The sequence below is a fragment of the Caloenas nicobarica genome, chromosome 1 (genome assembly GCF_036013445.1).
Source record: "Caloenas nicobarica isolate bCalNic1 chromosome 1, bCalNic1.hap1, whole genome shotgun sequence".
In the NCBI taxonomy this organism is placed as follows: Eukaryota; Metazoa; Chordata; class Aves; order Columbiformes; family Columbidae; genus Caloenas; species Caloenas nicobarica.
Window position 1 is genome coordinate 195,073,775 of NC_088245.1, and position 25,925 is coordinate 195,099,699.

Here is a 25,925-nt window from a genome sequence, read left to right on the forward strand (position 1 = left end):
CTTTCCTGTATGTTTGTAACTTGGTATTACTCACTGACTGTTTTCCTTCTGTTAGGTTTTCAACATGACTATTCAGGTTCATTTAGTTTCTTAGCTTCCTTAAAGCTAAGCATTTTAATTTTCCTATCTTATTTTGAGGCTACAGAAACATGTATAATTTCCTTTATTTCCGAATCTTCCCCCTGTAATATAAGTGATACTTTGTTTGTTCACCATCTCCTTCTGCCAGGGTTTTTTTTTTTTTTTTACCGTGTAGCTGGGGATGTCTGCTTTTTATGACTTCCCTCTTCATATCATGACAAATGTCCTCCTCTGCACGATTCAGCTTTCCCTCAAATTTAAGTTTAGAGAGCTCGAACCTCTTGTAAGTGTCGGGTGCCTGATTACATTTCTGCTAAAATGAAGATGTCATTCCTATTATTGGTTCCTTCTAATTCAAAAATATTCCCAGCTCCTGATGAACCTGAGCCCCCTTCCTTACTCGTGTTCTTTTGACACGGCCTTGCATGTGGTAGCATAAATATTTTGGATTGCTGCCATGGAGGTCCTGGTCTTCAGTTGCCCATATCTCAGTCTAAGCTTTGCCTTCAGAACCTCTTCGCTGGTTTTTTAGACTCTCAGTAGTTTTAGTGGTTCCCTCAATTTCAAGATTGCAGACTTGCACCCTTCTCCTCAGTGCAGTTGACTGAATCAGCAATTTTCCACAAAAGTTTTCTGCCTTCCTTTACCTATCAGCCAAATAGACAGAGTAAGGCTTCCTAAATTTTGATACTAGGTATTAATTATCACTAGTGTTACTCAACTTAAATCCAAGTCACTTGCCAAACAGCAGCTGCAACTATTTCTGACACAGCTTCCACTGCCTTGCGTGCAGTGCTAGAATTACTGGTGCTATAACCACATTCCAAGCCAAGAAAAGTGCTGCTTTCTTCCCATCTTTGTTAAAATTCTACATTATATAGCTCCTGCAGATCTGAAATCCAGCTGCAGTACCCAGATTTGGTAAAAAAGGAGGAAAAAAAGATAAATTAGGCCACTATATATGGAACAGAGCTTAATATGTGGTTCTGTTAAAGTCATAGAGGGATATTTTATTCCCATTCACTTGACTGAGATCCTATGCTTAATGACAAGTTCTGTTTCTAGAATAAAAATATACTACATTTCCTGGATCTGCAGAAAGTTTCATTCTACTTAAATGTTACTAATATATATACAGATGATAAAATGGTGACTTCAAGTTTAGTATACTGTCATTTGTCTGTCTCAACCACAATGGTATACTAACTTAAATTTTTCTCAACATGATCTTCACTCTCCTAAAATTTTCTTTCTTCCCCTCTCCCCCTCCAACTTCAGGACTTTACTAATAAAGTTTGTTTTCTATCCCAAGATACTGCCGTATTTGACAATATTCTTGCCAAACTTGCCTTTTTGTGGGGCTGCAACTCGTTTCTTCGAATACATTCTAGTAGATGCCTCTCAATGAAATTAAGAGGTTAGAAAAATGAATTAATCTGCCAAGAGAGCACATGCAGAACTTCCCTGACATCCTCCTCTTTGTTCCTGCCCTCCTACTAAGGTACTATTTTAATTTAAGGTGCTTCTATTGTCTTGCAAATTGAACTGGGATATGATTAAATCATTCCAGCTCTCAAGTAACAGTTAGGCATGCAGAAACGTTACAGTGGGGACTCTGGTATCAGTAATTTGTGTCAAGCCTTGCAGCACTCCTCAATATAAATTTCACTTCCTCTTAAATGGGGGAGGAGGAAACCAGGGATCAACACTTGTTCACTTCCCAGCTAAAGAACATGCCATACACTGGCACTGTCTCCCAGACAGGAATTCTCTACCTGTGCAGCTTCCAGGGAATTATGCTCTTTTGCAACTTGTCCATGATCCCTTTAAATCATATTTTAGGGAAATACTGCTTATAATTCACTCACCTGAAGGGTCAAGCTAGATGGTATCAACAGAGCAAATTTTAGAAAACCGAAATAAAGAACTGTTTCCTTGAAGTATTTGCTCAGGATGGGAGAAACCCAAGGGACCCTAGTATAGCCCATTGAGACAAGTGGAGTCAAATTCAGGGTAACAGTCGTGCCTAGATCCTAAAAATCTCCTTAGCTCAGGATCCAGCAATAGCTCAACTGAAAGTGTGAATTCCAGTGAACTTCCAAGCTTGAAATCGCTTTCAGATTTTCTAGTCTAGGGTAGTTACATACAATGGATTCAGAAGTCATGCAAATGCTGATAGTGGTGAGTACATAAAGACTGTCAATTCCACTGCCACAATTTGCATCCTTCACTCCCTGACTTGGTGTGTTTTCTCCCCTCCCCTACTCATAATGATGAACAAGCCAAGAATTGAGGTTTCTGCTGAATAAGAAGGAAGGACAGTGCGAGGATAGTGTGACACAGCTTGCAGGGTAAGAGGGGAAGGCAACTCCCGTTGCTCATGCTGGGAAGTGGTGCCTGAAGCACAGGGAAGGTGTTCCCACAGTCGCTGCCTCCGGAACACCTGCTCCACACACTGAGGCCTGAAAGTTAAACATAGCAATTCACATACATTTATTATTTTAGCTAGTAAGAGCTGTAGAGCTCTGCATCTTAGCAGAATGAATTTTAAGGAGGTGGATTCCAAATGTTTGGAATTCATGGGGAAACAGTATAGACCAAAAGAGAGTTCGCTGTACAACTCCATTACTTTTTCTTTCCTTTTTCTCCTGTATGAGGAGGAATACAAATGAAATATGAATGCAGAAAATGCTACTGTTTAAAAAAAACCCCACAACCTTTCTTGGTAGTGCTAATAGGCCTATTTTCTGTAATTAAAACCACAAATGTGTTCCTGAATGATAAATAATATATCATATACTCTTAAAAACTCCCACAATAACAAATACCTTTTCTTAATTGATAAACAATGTATTTTGACATGGAAGTTACAAAACAAAAACAATCAAAGAAAACTAAATGGACTGCAAGAATAAGTAACACCATAGTTAAATCCAACCCTATTGTTAAGAGGAACTGTTTAACTGCCTGTGTTTACAGGGACAAGTCTTTAAATGATTAGCTTGAGCCCTGCCGCACTTATCTTGAGGTAGGTGGAAGCAAGGATCAATTTTAGGCAAGGAATGCTGAGAGCTATGTTGTCCTTATGGAAAGGCTAGCAGAATCCCCCACTTCCTCTCCTTATAAGTTAATAAAAATACTGTCTTTATGGAAAATAAGAACAGTGTGTGTTTAGTCTACCATGGAATAGGCCTTCTCACTGAAAAGGACAAAACAAAATTAGGCACAGAGGGATGACTTGAGGTTCTAATAAGTTTTCCATCTATAATTTATAAAATGATTATAAATTACACAGAGAGCTGAATACTGTACACTCTCTTTTTCTGATCATTTGATCTTTCCAGGTATCAAAAGGCTTTTCTTCAGGTGGAAGTGGAAGGTTTCCCTTCGGGTTGTCTTTCTTTGCAAGTAGTATAGTTTTACAATGCAATCTAGGTATTATCTGACACTCCAAGAAGAGAAATGCAGAGAAGATGGATGGCAAATTTACAGAAATTTTACTGTAATTTACCACAGGTAGTTTTTGTTCACTAGGATTTTAGTTCTTTTATTCAGTGACAGCTACATAATTCCTTTATTCAGAACAGACATGCACATTACCTTGGATGCAGATAAGGCCCTTCTATTCAGTCCTTATTGCAGTAATTTACTGAAAAAGTCTGGCATTGAATTCTTAAGGTAGTTTTCAAGTAACTTGATGAACAAAATTCTGAGTAAAATATCAAATTACAGAATTTTTGACCATTTCAGAGATGTAGAATCCAACAAATGTTTTAGTTCCCAGGCAAGGCTGTGATAGTTACTGTCTATAAATTATGTTCTTATGATATGTGATACATCCCAGACATCCAATTTAAAATTATTATTTAAAAAAATAATTAAATCAGGCAACACAAGAATCAGTTGAAATCAGAAGCTAAACATGACAATTAAAAACACATATTTAGTCAGACCAAGATTTAGCAACATCTTGCTGTATATCTATCTACCTAAGTCAGTCAGTCAGTAATTAAAATTAATAACAGTACCAGCAGCTGTCAGCACAACTTGATATAAAAAGTTGATTCAGTTCAGTACTTACCAACATCTTTGAAAGTATTCGGAATTTTTAATAATTATAGGGATTAAAATTCAAGGAAAATATTTTTTTAACTGGTTAACATTTATGGCAATAAAGGACAAAAAACCAGAAATAATTCAGCATGAACTAAGAACTAGAATATGCTTCTAATGAAAAGATACTTCCAAGGATACAGTTGTATCTTGTAAATTGTTAAAGTATTATAAAAAATAAGTGATCCTTTTTATTTATTGATCTGCATCTTCATACATTAATAATATTTCTAATACTGGTGTTCAAAGTGTTCTCCTGCAATCTCTAAGATATATTACTTCTGTAGTTCCACAGCACTGATAGTGAATTGTTTACTAAATGAGTGAATGCAATTTCTTACAAGTCAGCTCTTCAAGCATGTAAGTAGAGAAGAAACAATTCCAGTATTTTTTCTGTAACAGAACACATTAAACCCCAGAAAATAAGCACTGAAGCAAATGGGAACATTGTAGTTTGACAGCTAGCAGTTTCTGAACTACGAGATGTTCTGTGAAAAGAGCACAAATTAGCTCACAAGTAAGTCCTCCTCTCTCCTAAGAAAACTGTCATTCAAAAATAGATGGTGTAATTACAAATCTATGGAGAAAAGGAGACAGGCATAATTCTTTTCTTCACCGGTCCACTGATCCCTGCTTGATGGCAATCAAGATATCATGTACATGTGCTGGAAGGCTGCCGTTTTGTAAATATTCGAATCAGACATTTAACATTGTCATTATTATGTCGTAATTAAGAAGTGATAGCATGGTTGTGGCTTCTCTGTTTTAGAGAATAAGGGAGTTTAATAGCCTGAATGCCGGCCACTCTATTCCTGTTGGACTCTTCCATAGGCATGTTTAACTTAGTGGTACAGATCTAGCTCTTATTTTGGATTATTTTTTAACATACTTGATTTTTCTACTTTTAGGATGCTCTAAAGTATGTCAACAACTGTTTTATGTAACTTCCTAGATTAAAAAAAAAAAAAAAAAAAAAAAGACAAACACCCCCCCCAACAAACCAACCCCACACAAACACACACAAAAGAACAAAAAAAGGAAATATGATGTACTATTCATATTGACCTGACTCATCTGTAGAGTCCTCATCTTTAGATCTATTAATATCACACAGATCTTGATAAAACCAGTTGCAGCAGTAGATGTTAGTCTTCTCTATGGAACAGCATTAGGAGAGAATGAGATATTGTAGTAGTGCATTTCCTACTTTTTTTTTAACAGCAGGACAGCGATAATACTAAGGAACCACAGATTCACTTCTAGGCACTGGGTGGAAGGGTCTTATTTCTGTCCATCTGTCCCAGAAACTGGATCAGCTCTTCCCATGTAAAACTAACCTTATATCTGTTGTTTTCTTATTTATTTTAGCCAGACCCAGTCTCCTTTCCTATCAGCTGAATTTCTCCCAGGTTTTGTTAAATCTCTTTCTGCTTCCCTACTTTCTTACAGTCTTAACATCTTTCTTTCACCCCTTGTACAATCTCAGTCTTCCTTCTCATCTCTTCTTTTCCACTCTTCCTCCGCTCCAATTTTCTGACTCCTTCTCTCAACATAGTTATCCAGTTATTTCATGTTTTCACTTATATCTTAAGAAGTTTCTTCTCCTTTAGCCTTCACATTTACTGGTACCTCCAATCTCTTTGTCACATCTCTCCCTAGCATTTCTTCCAAATCCAACACTCATAGCCGATCAGGCTAAGTTCCTCTGGAGGACTGACCTACTCTATTTATCTTCTTTCTTTTCTTTCTATGGCTTTTGTTCCTTCTGCTTTAAAAGCAATTATTTCTCCATCTCCTTTGCAGACACCAGTAGAGGTGTAGGCAAACACCTCACTGAGAGTATAGATTCCTACAGGAGACAAGATCTCAGCTCTCATTTCCCATTTCCAGACCCAAACCTATTGAAAGGAAAATGGTACTTCATCTCTATATTCCTGGCAGAATTATAACTAGTCATTCCATGGTGATGGCACATGATGACACGGTCTGGAGAATGGTTGCAAGAAAATAAAGTATAAGCAGAAACTTTAAAGATTGAAACTTTTCTCTCAGGGATGTGAAACTAACTGTGATTTTTAGGGTTAAAAAATTTGTTATGTTTCAACAGATTTTTACAGGGTCATAAAAATGCACACTTTTTTTGGTAGATACCATCCTTGATTTGCCGACCCAGGCCATTTTTTATGCAAAGAATTTTCCAACCTTACTTCTAGAATAATAAACTAAGCAGGGCCAAGGCGTGTGCTGTGAGCACCAGTGCTGTGTCACTGACCACGTGTGTCCTGGATCAGCCCCAAGGGTTTTGCTGGGGATGAGAATTAGTCATACAGATGCAAGCTGAGTCATGCCATTTGCTGCGGATTAGCCTTTGCTAGCACATACGTGGCTTACACACACACAAAAAAGAAAAAATAAAAAAGAAAAAAAAATATTCAACTCAGTTCAAGTGAACATTATGCTCATTTTCCACTTCAGCGAACTATTTCTCCTCCATTGGTTTGTGTTAATAAGAGCTTGTGATACCATTTAAGTGGTCTTAATTAAATATATGGAACAGAATAGTAATGAGTTCTAAAATAGTAAGCGACACTCATTTTCCTATGTAGATTAAATTTCATGAACATTTCAGTCTTTCTTTTGAGGAGATTACCAAGATTATGAAATCCCTGTGTGCTGAACAAGAATGCCATCTGTTTCACAGTTTCAAACCAACTTCGCAGAAAAATGTTCTTGCTTTTATAAAAGGGAATAATTAATCATTTGAAATAGAAAAAGTTTTATCAAACTTGCGACAGTCCAGAGGAAGTGAACTGTTTTGCATCATGTGGTAGCTCCATTGGCCTATACAATATAACTACCATTTATGTTTTTACTTAAATTTGCATGTAAGCACGAAAGATGGCATTCTAACTGACAAAAATTCTGGAATATGCTCTGATATTTATAGATTCATTTTTCTTTCTTCCCAGCTACAGCATTTTAATAGCTACTCCAAACTGCAAATTATTTGAAAATTCTACCAAAGGTAAAACAAGTTTGTGCTCTTTAAAGATATATTTCTGTTTTGTATTAGAAATTGGAAGCCTGGCAAATAATTTGACATTTACGATATTTCATACAATTCAAATTCTTACTCTTGGTACTGTATTTTTATACTACAACCTGTTTTACCTGCAAAAGCAATACATCCAGACCTGGAAGAAAGTGCCAGACAAAAAACCAAGAACATGTGAGTCTGTAATTAATTTCCAGACTGCTCTACAGAACTATTCCTGTATTGTCAACTACACATTAAAATCTCTAATGTCCTTTAGAGAAAATCTCTTTCACTTGGATTTACAACATTATTGACAGGTCCGGAAAACTACAGCACTTGTGAGACAACTACAGAAATACATATTTTTAAGACATTGCCTTTGTTGTTTCAGTAAAATGGTTTCATATTGCATTACAATGGACTAGGAAGATGTCCACAATACCTTCAGAAGTCTAAGCTTACAGGACTTTATCCTTTTATTCAAGGGTTGTAACGTAAAACATTCTTTCCCAATTGCTTGCAAACATCTGATGGTGTCTGTTTGCCTACTTTACATTTTACTTATTCATAAGAGACTCCTCCTTTAAAATCCCTTTCTAAGCATTTTTAAACAAAATGAAGATCACATTTTGGCTTAAACTGACATTATTGCTCTTTCAAAATACCAAGAGAGGGATAATCTGCCTGGGGGTATTCTACCCACTCTGGCAATGCTGAAATTCTCCCTGAATGCAAAAATTAATAGGAACTGCAATATTTGAAGGCTTGTGTTTCTCATCACTATTCTACTCTGTACTCCAGCTCTTGGAATAATGGACAGTGAGAATATATTGTTTAAGCAAAGCTACAATCATGTAGTTAGCAATATCAAAACATATTCAAAGCTCTTGAGGCAGAAAATTAAGATGCTATCTTGCTTCTTTTACCAGAAAAGAACACAAAGAACATTTTTTCTTCTGAACATGAGTGAATACAGAATCACAGAATGTTAAGCATTGGAAGGGACCTCGAAAGATGATCTAGTCCAATCCCCCTGCTGGAGCAGGAACACCCAGATGAGGTTACACAGGAATGTGTCCAGGAGGGTTTTGAATGTCTCTAGAGAAGGAGACTCCACAACCTCCCTGGGCAGCCTGTTCCAGTGTCTGTCACCCTCACTGTAAAGAAGTTTCTTCTCATATTTAAGTGGAACCTCCTGTGTTCCAGTTTGTACCCACTGCCCCTTGTCCTATCATTGGTTGTCACCGAGAAGAGCCTGGCTCCATCCTCCTGACACTCACCTTTTACATATTTATAAACATTAATGAGGTCACCCCTCAGTCTTCTTTTCTCCAGGCCAAACAGCCCCAGTTCCCTCAGTGGCTCCTCATCAGACTTGTGCTCCAGACCCTCCACGAGCCTTGTCACCATGCCCTTCAGAGAAGTAAAAAAAGATGGAGAGTGGCAACCTGCATGGGCAGGTGATAGTCACTGGAGACTTCCTTTAGCAGGAGACAGAGGCATCCAGTTGCTGACTTTGATGTCTTTGGGGTTCTGCTGCTTGCTGAGTGATCAGATATAGGATATTGGAGAGACTTCCGAGGCTTATCCAGCCCTTGCTGCTCATCACATGGGCAGCGATGATACTCCTCAGGGTGAGCACATGAAGTGTGACTGTGGAGCTTGGCGGAGGGGTAAAGGGTATAAAGGCCAGCTGCTTTTCTCCTCAAACGTTCCAGTGGAAGATTCATACCAAAGTGGACATATCTGGCACATCCACATGTTACTACTTAGCTGGTGTCAGAGGCAGAGTTTTGGCTTTTATGACCACAGGAGCCTCTTTAAGGAATGAGAACTATTGACAAGAGATGGGATCCATCTGACCAAGTTCGGCAAGGGCATATTTGCTAACTTAGTGAGGAAAGCTTTAAACCAGGTACATCAGGAGAGGGTAGCTATAGTCTTAAGAGAAGTGAATGCATGGGGAGCAGCAAAGAAGCATCCAGGGGACAGCATGATGGAGAAGGCTTTTTCCCTTTCCTGACAAAAGCAGCGTGACTGGGGTCCATCTCCAGCACCTGTACATGAATTAACACAGCATGGGAGACAAGAGCAATTAGAAGTTCATGCACAGATGCAGAGCAATGATCCCACCGGAATTACAGAAGGACATTTGCACAGCCTGCACGTCTGGAGTGCTGCCATGGGGGGATATGAGCACTCAGGAGGGCAGGGAGGCAGAGGGCTGCGTGATGTGCCAAGGGCTGAGGCAAACGCACACAGTTTTGCTGTGAAACAGAAAAGGAGACATTCAGGAGCTTATGGGAAAGATCAAAGGACAGATCAAAGGACGTGTGATGTTCTGCTAGGAGTCTCCTATAGACTCCCTGATCCAATACAGGAGGAGGACGGGCTAGTCGATTTCCAGAGGCCCTTTCCAATCTAAATTAACCTAGGATTCTGCCATCTTCAGAGCTGGCCTTCCATCACTATTAGTAGTTCACTTATTTTAAATTTCTTGACTTCTTTCAGAGGTCTTTTGTCAATATCCTCTGATTTTGAAATATTACCAAACATTTTACCTGCAAGTCCCCTATAGATAAGCTTTTTCTATAGTCCTTTTAATCTGAAATATATCCTTTGATGAGTACACCATAAAGTGGCGTTCTAGCGCAGAAAGTGCTCCAGTTTCTTCCACAGTTAACAGAAACACAAATAATTCATTTTGCTTACTTTTTATTTCCTTCCCTTCTCTGACGACTCTTTTTATAGTCTTATCATCTATTTACCATACAAACTACCTGGCAGGTTTTGGTGGTTCTCCTGTGTGAAGAAAGATTTCTCATCACTTATGATGTTAATTGCTCCTTAAACACATTTGCCCAGCTGTATTGTTTTTAGATTTAACCTGCCAGAGTTCATGATCTTTTCTATTTTGTCCATTTGCATACAACTTCAGATTTGGGAAATATGACTTCTTGCTTCTAATTATTTCCCATAATCTGATGATTTGTGATGCTGAGTTACTTTTGTCCTCTCTCAAACTTTTTTTGACAGAGAGCATATATCTAATCTGTCCTTCCAATATAATGCTCTAAATATTTTCTGAGAGCTTTCAGCTTCATTTTTGGCAAGCATATTCATCATTATGAAGCTATTTTTGAAGCTAAGCACAAGCTGGGTGTGGATTTTGACTCGAACTGTACACACGAAGTACATTTTACATTTACTTGACACGCATAATGAAATATCTTATTCTGTCTTGGGAAGAAGGCGAACCTAAATTAAATCTTAGATTAACTTTTGCTAATATAAAATATTGATAATTTTGTATTGCAATAACACCTTTCCATGAAGAATAGGTAATCTGCATTGTACATAATTTCACTAAAATTATTTTGCCAGAAACTTCAGAGTTTACATATTTGTACAAATGACAAACAGAATTTGCTATGTGTTTTTGACCACAATTTAAAGTGTTTCAAATGAGCTAACCTCTTTCTAATATACAGCATTGCAACAAGTATTTCTGATAGTTGAAAAAACCCTGTCTTCGCTAGAAAAACATAGTAAAGTCATACGAATTTGAATTGAAATAATATTCCTTCATGAAAAGATAAATAAAAAATCACGATTTTAAGAAATAGGAAATCTGGATGAATAGATCAGAGAGTAATCTTAATACACTTCTCTTGCGCTACAAGGTATACACTTTTTAATTTATTTCAAGACTATTTATTTAGCATACTGCTTGTTTGGAAAGAACATCTAAGAGCTCCTCTTAAGTCATCACATTCAAACTTTTATTGTATCAGGTCAGCAGTAATATTCCTGGGTGTTTAAACAGAATTCTGGCTACTTTAGAATGATTTGTATGTCTCTGGATATCATGGACTTTAAGAGAAGAAGTTTATTTGTGTATTTGACAAAATGGATCCATCCATGCTGTTTGTATTGGTATTTAAATTGCTGCTCTCAATTACTTTCAATTCCTCCTTTATCATCAATGCACGTTATCTTAAGAAAAGAAATACCACAAAGTTTTGCTTTAACACATAAAGTTAAACTTTGCAGACAGGATTTGGTAGTTTGTCACTTCGAGTTGCAGTGAAGATTAGGTTTCTGTGTACAAAATTTCATTTCTTAAGGGCCATTAAATGCAACCAAGAATTGCTTTGTGGCATTCAATTTTTGTTCTCTGGAGACAACACTAGGAATCTCAAAACACTGGCAGGCATAAAACTTTTTAAATATTTTTTTTTCTCATTTCTTGTGATTTTTCTGGATATTTATATACTTTGCGGAAGTGTGGCAGATGTGCCAGAATTGCAAAGCTTCTCAGGAGGAGGAATGGGGAAATAATCTTCAATGGGGTTGCTGAACATAATGAAAGGCTTGAAGTTCTTTAGAAATGTGAAGGAAATGAAAGCAATCCCTCTGATGGAGAAATATCATGAAAGAATCTCTGCTATCATCATCTTCTGTGGATGTCGATCAGACAAAGAATAATTTTAGATACTTTAAAATAATACTTTTTTAAAAAAAAGCAATTACATGTTTTTCTATTTAAAAATACTTAAAAAAAATTTATTTTCTAGGTGTGTGATAGAGGATCCTTTTTACGTCATAACAATGATTACCAGCAAGGCCAAAATGATTCTTGTAGAAATACTGTTCCTAATGCAAGTCTTGCTTGGACAGAGCTTTTATCTAAAGTCCTTTAACAATATCCTCAGTGTTGTTCTCAGGAAAATATTTTGTGTACTCAGTCCTTGCAAGATGTACTCTCTGTGACAACAAAAAGAAACAACTCTACTTAAGTATATAAAGATGCGTGTATTGGCATAAACTTTTCTCTTTTTCCTGTTCCTCCTGCCGCTTTTATGAAAGTCCTACTTCCAGGTAGCACACTGTTATTTCCAGCTCACGCAGTAGACTTCAGCACAATTGCAAAACAGATAACTTAACTCCTTTCTGCGGTGCTTTGGTCGAGGACCTTGAGAAGCTGTCTATTTAGCCTTGCTAAATGATTTCATGTAGTAAATGGAGTTATACTGCTATTCTGTGACACTTTTTTTGAATAGTGAAGCGAAAATACACCAACGAAACAAGGAATGGAACTAGATGCAGAGGCTGGAGATTAAAATTAATCCTCATGTTTTCCCTTCCTGTTCAAGTGATTGATCACAGGTATGTTTTAAAAAATATGAAAGAAGAATAATTTGACCTTGCATCTACAAAGTCACAACTGTACCTTTTTTGAAAAGTCACACAAAGCTAAACTAAAAATTCAAAATTCGCTTTGCTTTTCAGTAGCAAGGGAAACAAAATGCTTTCCTATGTATACAGTATCTCATTATATATTTTAAATCTCTGCCCTTTTCTGATGCATTTTAAACATCAATGAACACAAACTGATGTGCTTCTGTTGCATTGCAGTCCTGGCCACTCATTTTTACTTACAGAGAGGAAAACCAGATAAATTTAAATGTGTATTAGACACATAAGGAAATCATCAAAAGACATACTACAGCAGCCTTTTTTGGTGATGTTGACTTCTATTGCTCAGGCAGCAGCTGACTCCAAGTTTCTTCAGCAACCGTGCCAAAGTAATAATGCAATGCAAGGAACACCGAACACGAAGAACACAGCAAAATGTATAAATACTGTTTTTGATCAGTATGCCACTTCTTGGATTAAAACCAACAGGAAAGACACAGCTGATATTCCAATTAGCTGTAAAAATAAATGAAGATGAAACAAAATGCAGAAGTACACGTGAAGTATATACATTCCTTAATTGGCAGTTGAAGAACAAACTTACACACATTTCTGGAAGGTAATAATGTGTCAGAAAGGTTTTAGTTCAATATAAGGACAACTAAGACATTTCTGTTCGCCTCTAGTGTACAAAAGTAGAGTGTCCTCATGGCTTTAAAATCTATTACTTCAATCTAAAAGAAAATACTGGATAACATTCAGCTGAAATTTAAAATTTTCTACCACAATGTTGGAATCTATTTCAGGACACGAAAACCATCTTTTAAGTGTTCTCATTTCATTTAGCTGCGAACTAACACAATATGACATCAGACATGTAACAAAGAAAAAGTCTCCACACTATAATTTAAGTACAGTCAATTAAATACTGCAAGTAGACTCCTGGGGATAAGAGAAAAAGGTTAAGTAGTGCGTACACTCAGGAAACAAACAAGATAGACATAGGTGGAGATTGTAAAATATGGGGAGAAAGTGCCCAAGAAATACTGAAGAAAGTCACAAAGAGGAGGGAAAGTTAGCAAAAGATGGAATCTTCTGATAAAGCAAAGAAAGAGAGAATAATTTTGCTTTCTGTTGCCTTTGTTTTCATTATTTTTTATTCTAGCTATTTATATGCTTCACTTACTAAACAATCCTAAATCAAAGCTTATTTCTACATAATTTTTTGAGTGTTAGTTTTGAGTTTTTTCCTGAGTTAAAGTCAGATGTTACTAAATACCTGAGGATTTCTGATACAGGAAGATAAGTCATTTTAGTGTTATTAATTTAAATAGCATTTTAGATGTTTTCAATATGGCTAAGGGACATAGCTTTGTCTTCCATAAACATGACTAAGATCAGTTAAAACAAATCACCAACTGTGAATCACAACACTATCAGTTCAATAAATGTTCAACTAAAAGCAAGATTAGTAAAATACATTAATCTAAATCTAAAAAGCAAGTGCTTTCCACAGATCATGAAAATTGTTACCAACAGAATTTCAATTTAATATACTCAGATAAACACAAACAGTGATTATCATATGTAGCTTACAAACTGTTTCTTCTCTGTTATGACAATACATTAATAAAGTCTTATACGTCATGAATATAAGAACTGCATTTCTGTTTGAAAGCATTATCTTCACACATGCATTGAACATAATTATTAAATGACTCATGAAACCATGCAGAATGAAATATACTATTATGTAATGCAGTTCTGTGTTTAAGCAAGATAACAGTTTTCAGAAGCCCTCTTCAATACTTTCATTAAATGGAAAATACCTACCATAACACGACAAAACTAAAAGTAGAATGTTACAGGGAAGAAATGTTTTGTGGGTAAAAGAAATATCTTTCATTACACCAAACAATAGGGCTGAAAAGGTAGACAAGTTTTTTGGTGTACAGGATCTTCATCAGGTTTATTTGAGCATTTGAGCCTAGAAAAATAATCTGAAAAGTAGCATAAACAGCATAGGACTACCATCTCCTGTCCAGGTCTTGCTGCCCACCCTACAAAAGGTTTGACACCATCTCCATAGAACTCTATACTACGTCCATCCATACAACACAAAACTTGGCTCTGGGTGCCCTCTGGGTAAACTTTCACCTCTTTAGCCCTCAAATATAACTGTCTTTTTGTAGAACCAGAATATACACTAGAAGCCCTGAGCTGTAATATGGAGGTACAAGCTTATCAGGATATTGTTACAGGAATGTGGAGGGAACCAAACCTGACACAGCCTTATCTGCCTCATCCATGCTGACTTTTGGGAGTGTTCACCATGTCACCTGGGCCAAGCCCCAATTAATTTCTTTGTCCTCTACATTATGAAATCTATCTTTCTTATCCCTAGTATGAAAACTTTCGCTCAGGCAAACAACCTTTTCTGCCAGTCTCCCAAATATCCTCCTGTGACTTTTCAGCTCACAGGGAATGCTGATATTAAAGTAATACTCACTGTTACTTTTTGGGCTTTAAGCTCTGAATTCATCCATTTTCTTCCTTGTATTTCCAAGTAAAATTAAATCCATTATTACAGTCAATTCTTACCGATTTACAGGTACTTTATGGCGGTCCATCAGTGACTTGAGAATACTGCTAGCAACCAAACTCCCCAGACATATCTTATTTGGTAAACTGTGATGCCCTCCTCATACAGAAAGTGGACATTAAATCTGAAACACTGCAGATTAGATCAGCTAGTAAGACAAGCAGGGGAGTAATCAAGACTGGTAGGTAAATAATAATAGTAAAGGGAATATCCAGGAAAATATTTCTGAACAAGTTCTGGGAATGCCAAAAAACATTAGGCTGCAATGGACCTCTGCAGATCATCTATTCCAGTTCAAAGCTGGACTAGAACAGACCTTTGGATGCTGCTTTCAGCAGTCCAGAGTCAGAAAAACATGTTTTTTACTTACTTATTACTGTCCCTCACTTCGATCTCTGTTTCCTCAAAACTGAGGAAATTGAGTGCAGCGGAACTTTGCAGACACATCTCCTTCCATCAGCAGCCATCAGTGACAGAGGCTGCACACTTGGAAATTCAAAGTAGGACCTATGCGAAACTTTGACTTGAAACAGAGGCTGAGGGACACTACACAGCCAGCCTTTCCTGAAAGTCACTAGTATGCAGAACTAATGAGCCAATGATGCAAAAAGCCCATCTAAAATTTAGTATCTTGCACTACCAAAAAAAGCTAATGGGAAGAAAATGTACTGAGTCTTCTTTTCTTCCTCAGAGTACTGACCACACAGCAAATAAACAAGGAGGAACTGAAGAGTTTTAACAAGCTTTACTACAATATGATTCCACCTCTACAGCCCATTATTGAAAATATATATATACGTGATTCTTACAGACAACCTTCAGGATATACATACACACAAATAAACATACTATATGTCTTAGTGAAAACCATGTGGTTTTTGGCTAATACCAGCAATGTCCAACACTTAGCACATACCATACTCCATTTTACAAAATATTGATGTACTTTAGTGTATATTCCTCTTCACTTTCTTATACAGTAGTAGTTCTCCATCCTCCACAGCAACATAACCCACCATGGCATGAAATGCAGGAGCAGTTAAACAGCTTCTGGCAGATATACAGAAAGGTTTAATGAGAAGACTGACCCAGGTAGCCAAAGCTACAGATGGATTAAATAGTGAGAATATTGTTACTTAAACTGAAAATTTGACCAGGATATTGAATTAAACTGTTATCCAAACTGCCATAAAGCTTTTAGCCTGGTTAAATAAACAAAAAAGCAACTACATTCTATATCACTGCCTAAATTGTCTGTCTCCCATTTATTTCCCTCCGCCCTACAATAGCTTTTGAGCTTCTTGGGCAATTTCAACCAAATTCAACAGACAAGCAGAGGTCTCAGAAACACTACATACCTACAAAGTTTCTGAAAATGAGAGAGAACAGAGAAGAAGAAACCCCGTTTATGTCTCCACTGAGAGACTGCAGTGGGCAATAAAACCTTATTAGATATCAGAAAACCTGTATGAAAGACTTTGTAAATGTCTCTGCTACAGAAAACCTTCAGTCACTGCTCGTTAAACATCTAAGACAATCAACCTTGTGAAATAAGTCCACAGGAAATCCAGCTTACTTAATTCCAAGTCATGAAAATAATTAAAACTTGTAAGAGGTCCGGACCTGGGATTTTTATCTCATGTAAAAGCTATTACTTTTCACAGGAAGGAATAAATCTTAAAAGGTTGTTCAAGAAAGAGGATCTTTGTACACCCAACATTTCTGTGCTTGTCGACAGAGGCTTTGGTTTGTGTGATACAAATACATCCATTTCTTTCTTTCAACGGTTCCTCCAAAGCTCTTTTCCCTTAGCTTAAAACATACATTCTTGCATGAGGATTCTCAACATAAAGTATAGTCACACATCTGTATAGTTACAAACCTATTACAGTAAGGATGAATATTGCATCTTCATATTGTTAGTAGAGCCTTATGATTAGGAATAAAAACTAAAATATAGCCTGCTTTTAACCAGGAAAAAGTTGCACGTTATTAGCAAAAGGGTAAAGGTTTAGAAAAGAGATTTTAAATGGCTTCCTCTAATGCTGGGCTTAATTTAGATCCTTTTATTTTTAATTTAACACCATGCAGTTGTTCTTACCCTTTGGTGGTATTCTAGGACCATTTGTTCTTCATTACATAGTGGAAAGGAGGTCTATATCTAATATGTGAATAGCACATTTGTTTAGAAGATAAGCGGGCATTCATCTCAGACGAAGTGGCATCAGTTGTGACTATGCATCACAACTAAAACTTCCAAAATCTTAACTGATTGCAAACTTTTTTAAGTCCATGGCACAAAGTTACTACAGTCACTCATGCAGATTACTCATTTAGATGTGGCTATGCAGGCCAGAATTCATCTTGCCAAACACAGACAACATCAGCCACATTTCCCTAGGACCCCTCCACAGGCAATGCATAGAGTCAGACACTCCTGGGACCTGATTCACCTCCTCCTCAAGTGGGAGGAGGTTTGAGACAGGTATGGTGAAACCACTCATATCTCTCTAAAAGGAGCCTAGCTGACTGGTGTTGATGCAGTCAAATAACGTTCCTACACTTTGGCAATACCGTTTTGTGAACTTATGTGCTCATTCTGACGCACGATTAAATATGCTGTGTAAGCACCAAGTATGATCAAATAAATCATTTGATAATGAGTCAGTAAGCCACTGATACCTAGTTAGTAATTTTCTTTCAGTCAGTGAAATTATCCAAGAAAAAATGTATTTGAATTCCAGGAGATTACAAAGTTGGAAAAGGAGTTCTGTATACATATAGTTGGATGCTCCATATTAATGTAAGTATGCTTCGCAGAACTTAGAACTGATTTGGTAACAGCTCCTCAGACGGAAGGTTATTATCACACTGTCAAGCCAAAAAGTGTTGAGCAGAAGCATGGATCCACTCTTGACTAAATTTAACTTTCAGTATGTGATAGATAAACTGAGAAAAACTTAGACCTGCAAACAACAGAGGTTTGCTATTTCAAATCAGATATTTCTAAAAGTACAGGAATATGATATTGCAAAAGATTTTAAAAGTACTAAAAGTTAGCTTCTTAGTATTACACAAGTGCAAGTTTAAACTGTGCAACTTAATACTGCATTTAATTGTAAAAATAAATATAATTAAACTGTCAGAATCTAAAATAATAATAGTATATAAGTATGAACACTTAAATTTAGGTCCTAAAATAAATTACACAAGCATCAACGTGATCTTTAAATGAGGAGAAAATCAGCCTGAATAGAAAATCAGATGGGGGAGAAGCTCAATACACCCATCTAATAAGAACAAACAACACCCAATTCATCTATTAGTATGCTAATATTTTAATACAGATATAAAAAGAAATTTTAAGAATTGTTACTTACCTTAGAGATCTGAAACAATGTGGACTTCCGAATAAACTACAACCAGTCTCTTCCCAAGAGAGAACTGTCTAACTTTTCCACTACTTTCAAATCTGGAGTGGAATATTTTAGGCCTGGCCAAATATCACTGCAAGAAAATTCGTTCACATGTTTGGCTGTGTTTTGCATTCCATCCTGTTGCTCTGGCATACAGACACAGCTAATTATAATCTGTGACATAAGCGGCTAATTCTACTGCTAAAATGCCTGTGTACTGACTCCAGAAATGAACTGCCCCACTGTAAGACACAACCGATCCATAATTCGTACTAAAATGGCCCAACCTGTCACATAACATCAACTACTTTATTAAAATCTGAGAATATGCAGCACTTCATAGAATTTTCACGTAAAAACCATTACCACAGTTAGCTGCTGACAGTATACGATGCAAAACTAGAAACAAAAGAGACGTCTGCTTTCTTTTCTGAACCTATATGTAACATCCAACTCAATTTTACTAGTTGTTTTTGTGAATACTTTTAATTTTAATGTTAACAATATTTTAACTATAATCTATGCTGGCTGGTATTTGAAGTCTCTTTAAAAAAAGGAACTATATATATTATAACATAGCTATAATAGCACATATAAATTTTATACAATAGCTACACTAACAATTATCAAACTTTTTAGAAAGTTAAGCCATCCTTGGTATTTAAGAAAGATGCATATATATAGCAAGAAATATATTTAAAAAGTTGCATGTATTACATATTTTAAGATGATTTTATAGAAATTATGAGACCTATTTTTTCAGTGCCATTTAAGCTTTGAGTTCTCAAATGCAGAAGCAAGAATTCCAGCCCAGCACTGCTTACATTAGACTGACTACACAATGACCAACAGACTTTCTGTTCAACCTACTATATTTTAGAATCTGTGCTGGTAGCTGTCCACAATTCAAAAAGCATTAAACCATGCATCTGTAAGTTTTACAGAAAAAAGTTCAGTGCTATGTGAAGCATTGCAATCATCATTTATATGTTTGGACAATTTAATTTCTCAAAGCATAATGTTTCCTTTTTTTCTAGCCATGTACTCACATTGTTATCATGCTTTAAAAGATGAAGCTCCTATCAGACATTTAACAGCTGCAGATCATAAATTTAGGACTGACACAAATCCAACTGATCACAGGCTTACAAGATACTTTTTTCCCTTTATGAATTCTGTGGCCATTAATCCTTTATCAGACTCTGTTTACATATACAGATGCAGAAGTTCTTTTCTATACAAAGGAATTAATTCACTGGAATACAAAAATGACAAATATTTTTCATAATCAAATATTTATCAATATCTTTAAAACAGCTTTTAAATTTAATCTCACAGATTTATTGAAGATAAACTAGGATGAAAGCATTTCTATATAGTGTTAACAACAAAGCTTTTCTTTAATTGAAATTCCCTGTTAAGTATTAGAGGAAGGAACCTGTAAATGCCTGATAATTTTGAACTGTTCATTATTTTCCATTATTTAGGTGATTGGGTATTCATGTCCAGGGATTCCCTGCAAATCTTTTGTCCATTCTTAGACAAAAGCAGAGAATCAGACAAAACTGGCTAGAAGACCCCAAAAAAAGAAAATTTTAACTCCATTTTAATATGTTTCCTTTTGTCATATTTGTAACTATTTGATTTCTCAATTTATAAAATAGTGCCCAGCTATAGAAAGTGGTTAGATTGTATCACCCAGTACCACTCTTTATGGACAGAACTTTTGTGTTATTTTCCATGTATCACCACTCTTCTTGGCCTAGATTCGTGATGTCTTTTGTCTGCTCATCTACCTATCTAATATCTGCAAAGTAGAAATTCTAAAAATGAAAAGAACAAATAAATACCTCAGTTAGTATCTTCTGAAGTTCTCATGAAGTAGGACTGATGCAAGAGCAACTGTCAGTGAGTTCTGTATCATCTGAAGGCAGCTGTCTTCCTATTTAAATGCAAAGAATGGAAAGACAAAAAAAAATTGTCATGAATATGTGCAAAGAACAAGATATATTCCTGAATTGCCCTCCTGACTACTTTAACTGACAACATCTTACAAGTGATGGATTGAAATCCACTGTGGAACATAAATGAAACACTGGACACCCAACGCCTGTTTGGACTGCAAATATTCATGACAGCACAGTTTACAGGAAATGAGAAATGAAAATTAGTCAAACATCTATGTGAAAAATAACGAAAAATATTTCTGTTGCGATGTTAAAATTTCGTGTAGCATTAGCACGCATTAGTATAATGAACAATGACTTAAATGACGGTGTTTCATTGCTGTTGTACAAATATTAAGTCTTTCTCTCTGTCAAGTAATTATCTTCACCGCTCAAGAATGCTGATGTCCCAATTCCTCACCAAAACCTGCCAACCTCCTTTTCAATTGGATTTTCAAAGTCAATGACTGACAGCTTAGTCCTGGAAAGGTAACTAAGAAAACATATTTATCTCCCACATTGTCAGAGTCCACTCATACCAGCACTTGACTAACTAGAACTACTTGCAAACTTACATCATGAAAAAACAATGGAAAAAGGTATTGTGATTTGAATATTCTGCCATTAAAAATGTTGCTTTTTTAGAGCAAAAAAAAAATTTTTGACAAAAAAATTCTGTGTATACCTACAAGATTTCAAGAACACCTACTTATCCTTCAAAGTACAAGACAACACAATGGTAGACAAAGACTATCACATATCAGTTTAACTAATTCATCTAACTAAAACAGACACAGAAGCCATTTGGTCCTGTCAACTTCACAGAATCATAGAATTGTCTGGGTTGGAAAGGACCTGAAAATAATTCAGTTCCAACCCCCTTGCCATGGGCAAGGACACCTTCCACTAGACCAGGTTGCTCAAAGTCCCCTCCAGCCTGGCCTTGAACACTTCCAGGGATGGGACATCCACAGCTTCTCTGAGCAGCCTGTTCCGAGCCTCACCACCCTCATGGAGAAAAAATTCTTCCTTCTATCTAATATAAATCTCCCCTCTTTCAGTTTAAAGCCATTACCCCTTGTCCCACCACTACCTGCCCTTGTAAAAAGTCTCTCTCCATCTTTCTTGTAGGTCCACCTTAGGTACTGGAAGGCTGCTGTGAGGTCTCCCTGAAGCCTTCTCTAACTTATTCAGATATTTTTCAAGTCTGTGACAAACTTAAAGAGTCTGATAAGGATTTGTTAAGCAAAGGGCATTTAGGGCAAAAGAAGAATATCTAGCCTTTATGGAAAACAGAGTTCATCTTAGAAATAAAGTACTACACAAGAATTTTACAGTTAATAATAAAAAAGAAATTTTAGGAATAGAGTAGAGTAGAGTAGAAAGAATAGAATATTTCACATGGACAGGACCTAAGCGATCATCTAGTCCAACTGCTTGACCACTTCATGGTCCTCTAATGCTGCACAACTGTAATTATGTGGCAAACAGTAAATATAGCTCAAATCAGGTTGTGTGGATGTACAACTCCAGATGAAACAGAAGGTTTGCCATGTGAAATATTAAAAGATACCTTGATAGAGGTTCAGAGAGGTCAGGCATTACAGCAAAAGCAATTTATGTTAATGATAAAATGGCACATACTTTGGGAAAACAGTAAAATTCACATGAAAATATATACCTATAATGATGCAACACAAAAATCACCTTTTCAAAATTTTTCTTTCAGTTCTCCTGACTTCCCACTGCTGCTAGAGGCTCTAATATGACATGACACAAGAACTGTTGGAAACATTTTTTTGTTTCGCTCCAGACCATTTGGAGTTGGCTATGTTCGATGTGCTTTTAAATTTGTAAGGGATAGGACAGCAGGCCATTTACAGATTCCTAAGAATAGAGCTATGATGAATATCTAGAAAGGCGTGTCATCTTCTAAACCTGAGCAAAACAGTGAGCTAAAGGAGGACTTAATCTTTCACATACTAAAAGAAACCAACATTTGAAAGTTACTGTTGCACCTATTAAAGCTATAAAAATGTAATTGTTTTAAAAAGTTACTTAAACAAGGTGGAAAATACTCCAATAGGAATCGTTTGGAATATAAACACTCTCAAATATACAAGGCTTTAAGGAAGAGCTGCCTAGACTGTTTTCATTACAATGATACATATAAGGAGGTTCAGAACAGCTTTGAAACTCAGAATATTTATGTTTTATTAGAATATCAACAAACTAAAACAGAAGAACCTGAAAATGACTATGCAAGACAAGATAAAAATAAAAGGACTTATAAATAAGTATCTGACTGCCCAGCGTGTCAGTGCACAGTAGGTCCTTATGTCTTGTTTCTTGGAATTTTTTCCATCTGTGAGCACAAACGGCTGGCTGTGGGTCTGCTGCCTGTTCATCTCAGCAGCGTTTCAATCTCTGCTTCAGCTGCCATCTCCCAGCTCCTGGCTGCCACACTCCTCCTTCTCTATCCCTTTTGTCACATTCTGTCATCTGGACTCTCCTCCCCAGCACATTCAGTGGCTCCAGAACAGGAACCTTTTTCACCTCCTGTTCTCCAGCTCTGCTCACTCTCTTTTCAAAGTAACTTAGGCACAAAACAAATTCATATAAAACAGATTCAAACCGTCACAGAAAGCTAGGTGGTTTGTTGTTGTTGTTCTCTGTTTGTTGGGGGGTATGTTAAATACTAACTTCTGCTTGGATTGCATCTTCACACAATCTGATTAAAAACTATTTCATTTCTGTGGGTTTAATCTTTATAGAGGTTAAGTAGTGGGGCAGCCAGTCAAAAGCTGCATATGTACTTAGTGCTCACTGCTGCACTCTGTGCAAAGATGAGCCTGGCAGGTGCACTGGGGTAGATGTAAGATGGGACAAATTGCTTTTCTAAAAGCTAACAACTAAGCCCAGGTTTGTTGACCCTTTCTAAGACTTGAGGAGGGAAAGACTAATTTGGAGTCTGCAGCTCACATGCAGACTGGAAGGCACAATGGAGAGACCTTGCTATAGTAGTATCTTAAAGGCAGAAGATGTTGCCTAACACTGCAGAGAAAAAAAACCCACGAAACATTAACTGTCCAAGCGGATTTGGAATTATTTTGTCCTATTCCATGGCTGGTATAATTCAAGCACTCTCCTAAGTATGAAATTCAACTACTGTTGGCTTGAGGAAGTTAATTGTTAGCTTTTTCTCAGGAAGAAAACAAGAAATGTGTACTTTGGTTTATATGAAACTCTACATTATTCTGGAGAGGAGAGAGGAGTAAAGCACTTTGACCAGGTTCATTCATTTTTGGATTGGGATTTTAATTTTAGGACATGTTTTACTGTGCACCTACTCACAGCTCTGTCTGCAAGCACTCTGTGACAGGCAGAATAGTATTTTTACAGCTGTATTCTGTACAGCATGTCAAATCACATCTATTATACAACAGGTGCCAACTGGACTGACCATCAATAAAGAACCATGTTTCATGTTCTTTGGTCATAACATTTCCTTTTACATCACTTGTCCTTTACTAAAAACAAAAGCAAAAACCCCAACCCCATTAAACATCCCGAGCAGGATAGTGTAGTCCTCTGCCTTGGGATATCTGAACTCTGAAACATTCAAGTGAAACGCATGGCTGTCACGCAGTATAGGCAGCTGTATAAAACCAAAAACAGAATGACTGTCCCTCCATGGTAGAATAGGTTAAATAGGACTTGGAAGCTCTGCATCTGTACCCACATTCTCATATTACATACAGGTTTGTACAGATACAAACCCTAAAGAATATTAAGTTTACCACCCTCTTTTCCTTCCTTTCTTCCTATTTCTTTTATCTCCTTTCATTTTTCTTGTTTCCTTCCCTACTCACAGATATATCAGAAGCATAGCTGATCGAGAGATATAAAAGCCCCTCCAGTTTCTTTTATCATTAAATGCTATTTTTCAGTAACATGATATATATTTAATTCTGGCATAATAAAGCAGGTGTATCTAATCTGCACTTGAAATAAAAGCATATAAAAGCATCTAAAACTCTGTTTAAATCCTCTGATTCAGAGTCTACTTCATTAGTTAGAAGAGTTTTTCCATTCAGTACCAGCATGCATCTTCCCAGAGAGGAAGCATTAGAGAGGAAAAGAAAAAAAAAAAAAAAAAAAAGAGTTAAGCACACAGGGAAATTGTTTCCTTTTCCAATAAGAAAATTACAGTACTCTGGCCAGGACACTATAACAGGAACCATGGTCCCAGAGTTCATTCCCTGAAAGACTCAATGCCCAGAAAGTTTTAGTGGATTGCAATTTTATATTTGAAGCAACTGATTATTCAATTCTTTTCACAGAAGGAACCTGCATTAGTTTAATTTTCTTAAGTTAATTAAATTCTTGCAGTCATCAATAACTGTGATAAAAAGATGGAATGCTAGTTAAATATTTACGAGAAAAGATACAGTCTTAATATAGTGATTCTTCCCTGTTAAACAACTGGAAAAAGTTATTGGGGGATGTTCATACTACAGGCCAGCATGTATGCTCAAACAGAATGAGTACAGTTAAACAGTTAAATTAATACATTATTAATCATTTGTTATGAGCGCTAAAGAGAACTTCCTTCATTTCTTTTGTTGCACAGGTTCAGCTTTAAAAATCTCAGAAGTACTTCCAAATAATGAACTAAAATTTAAAAGCTAACAGAAGAAAACAGAAAAAAATAAAATCGAAGGAGGAGTTAACGTGTTTTAGCTAATATGTAAAATGTGGTCATTTACCTAACTAAATCTTGCTCCAAGAGAAATGAGGATGTTAGTATAAATCAAGAAGTGAGCTAAAGAAGCATATATAGAATCTATATCCTAAATTTTATTTAGCAATTATCTAGACAAAAAAAAGTTTTAAATGTTTTCATTTTACATGATTGCTTCTGTTCACACATTCTGGTGAAAATTCAGTGTAAAAGACAAAGGGGAATAATGAAGACTTCAGCTGTATAAGAAAGTTACATGAGTTTACATGACCTATTTCTAAACAATTTGTCTTTATATTTACACATATAAACCAGAACTTTGAAGGGGGTCTGCTTAAAACCTTCCTTTACAGTCATCTCCTCCAAGTAAACCAGAAGTTTTTAAAATCTCAATTACACTATAAAGTATAAGTTTTGTTTGTTTGTTTTTTAGATAACCTGGAAGCAGCCAGGTGAGACAGAATATAAATAGAAGATGGCTTATAAACAAGCCATTTCCTGCCCATTTCTCTTTGTTCAAAGAGAATCCTTGTTTTCAGACCTGGTATCTGGCCTCTCAGTAATTTTATGAGTTGCAGAAAACTCTGAAGTTTCCTCCAGAATCAACGTTTCCATTTTACCACCTGTGAAATGTCACTTGCAGCTCTGTGGCCTTTGTGGCAGTTTCTCCTCCTGCCTGCTCCTCTGGAGCTGCAGGCTCCCAGACCCTTGCAGACTTTCTCTGCCTTTTTACTTGCTGGGAAACTTATGTTTTCTGAAATCAGTCTTTTCTGGAGTATTTTCCTAT

At 36.4% G+C, this 25,925-nt stretch overlaps 1 protein-coding gene across 5 annotated transcripts in view; it reads right to left on the reverse strand.

The window, feature by feature from the left end:
* Nucleotides 1-25,925, reverse strand: part of SGCG (sarcoglycan gamma) — a 133,255-nt gene that overhangs the window by 74,900 nt on the left and 32,430 nt on the right. For 2 of the 5 annotated variants that reach the window (XM_065630698.1, XM_065630689.1), the window contains exon 2: nucleotides 20,299-20,390. Coding sequence is in view for 1 of the 5 variants with exons in the window: in XM_065630660.1 (XP_065486732.1) it covers nucleotides 17,134-17,157 (24 nt within the window). In the remaining 4 variants the exon portion in view is untranslated. Of the gene's footprint in view, nucleotides 1-17,133; nucleotides 17,194-18,412; nucleotides 18,530-20,298; nucleotides 20,391-25,925 lie in introns of those variants that run through there. The other 3 variants (XM_065630660.1, XM_065630679.1, XM_065630669.1) reach the window with 3 other exon arrangements.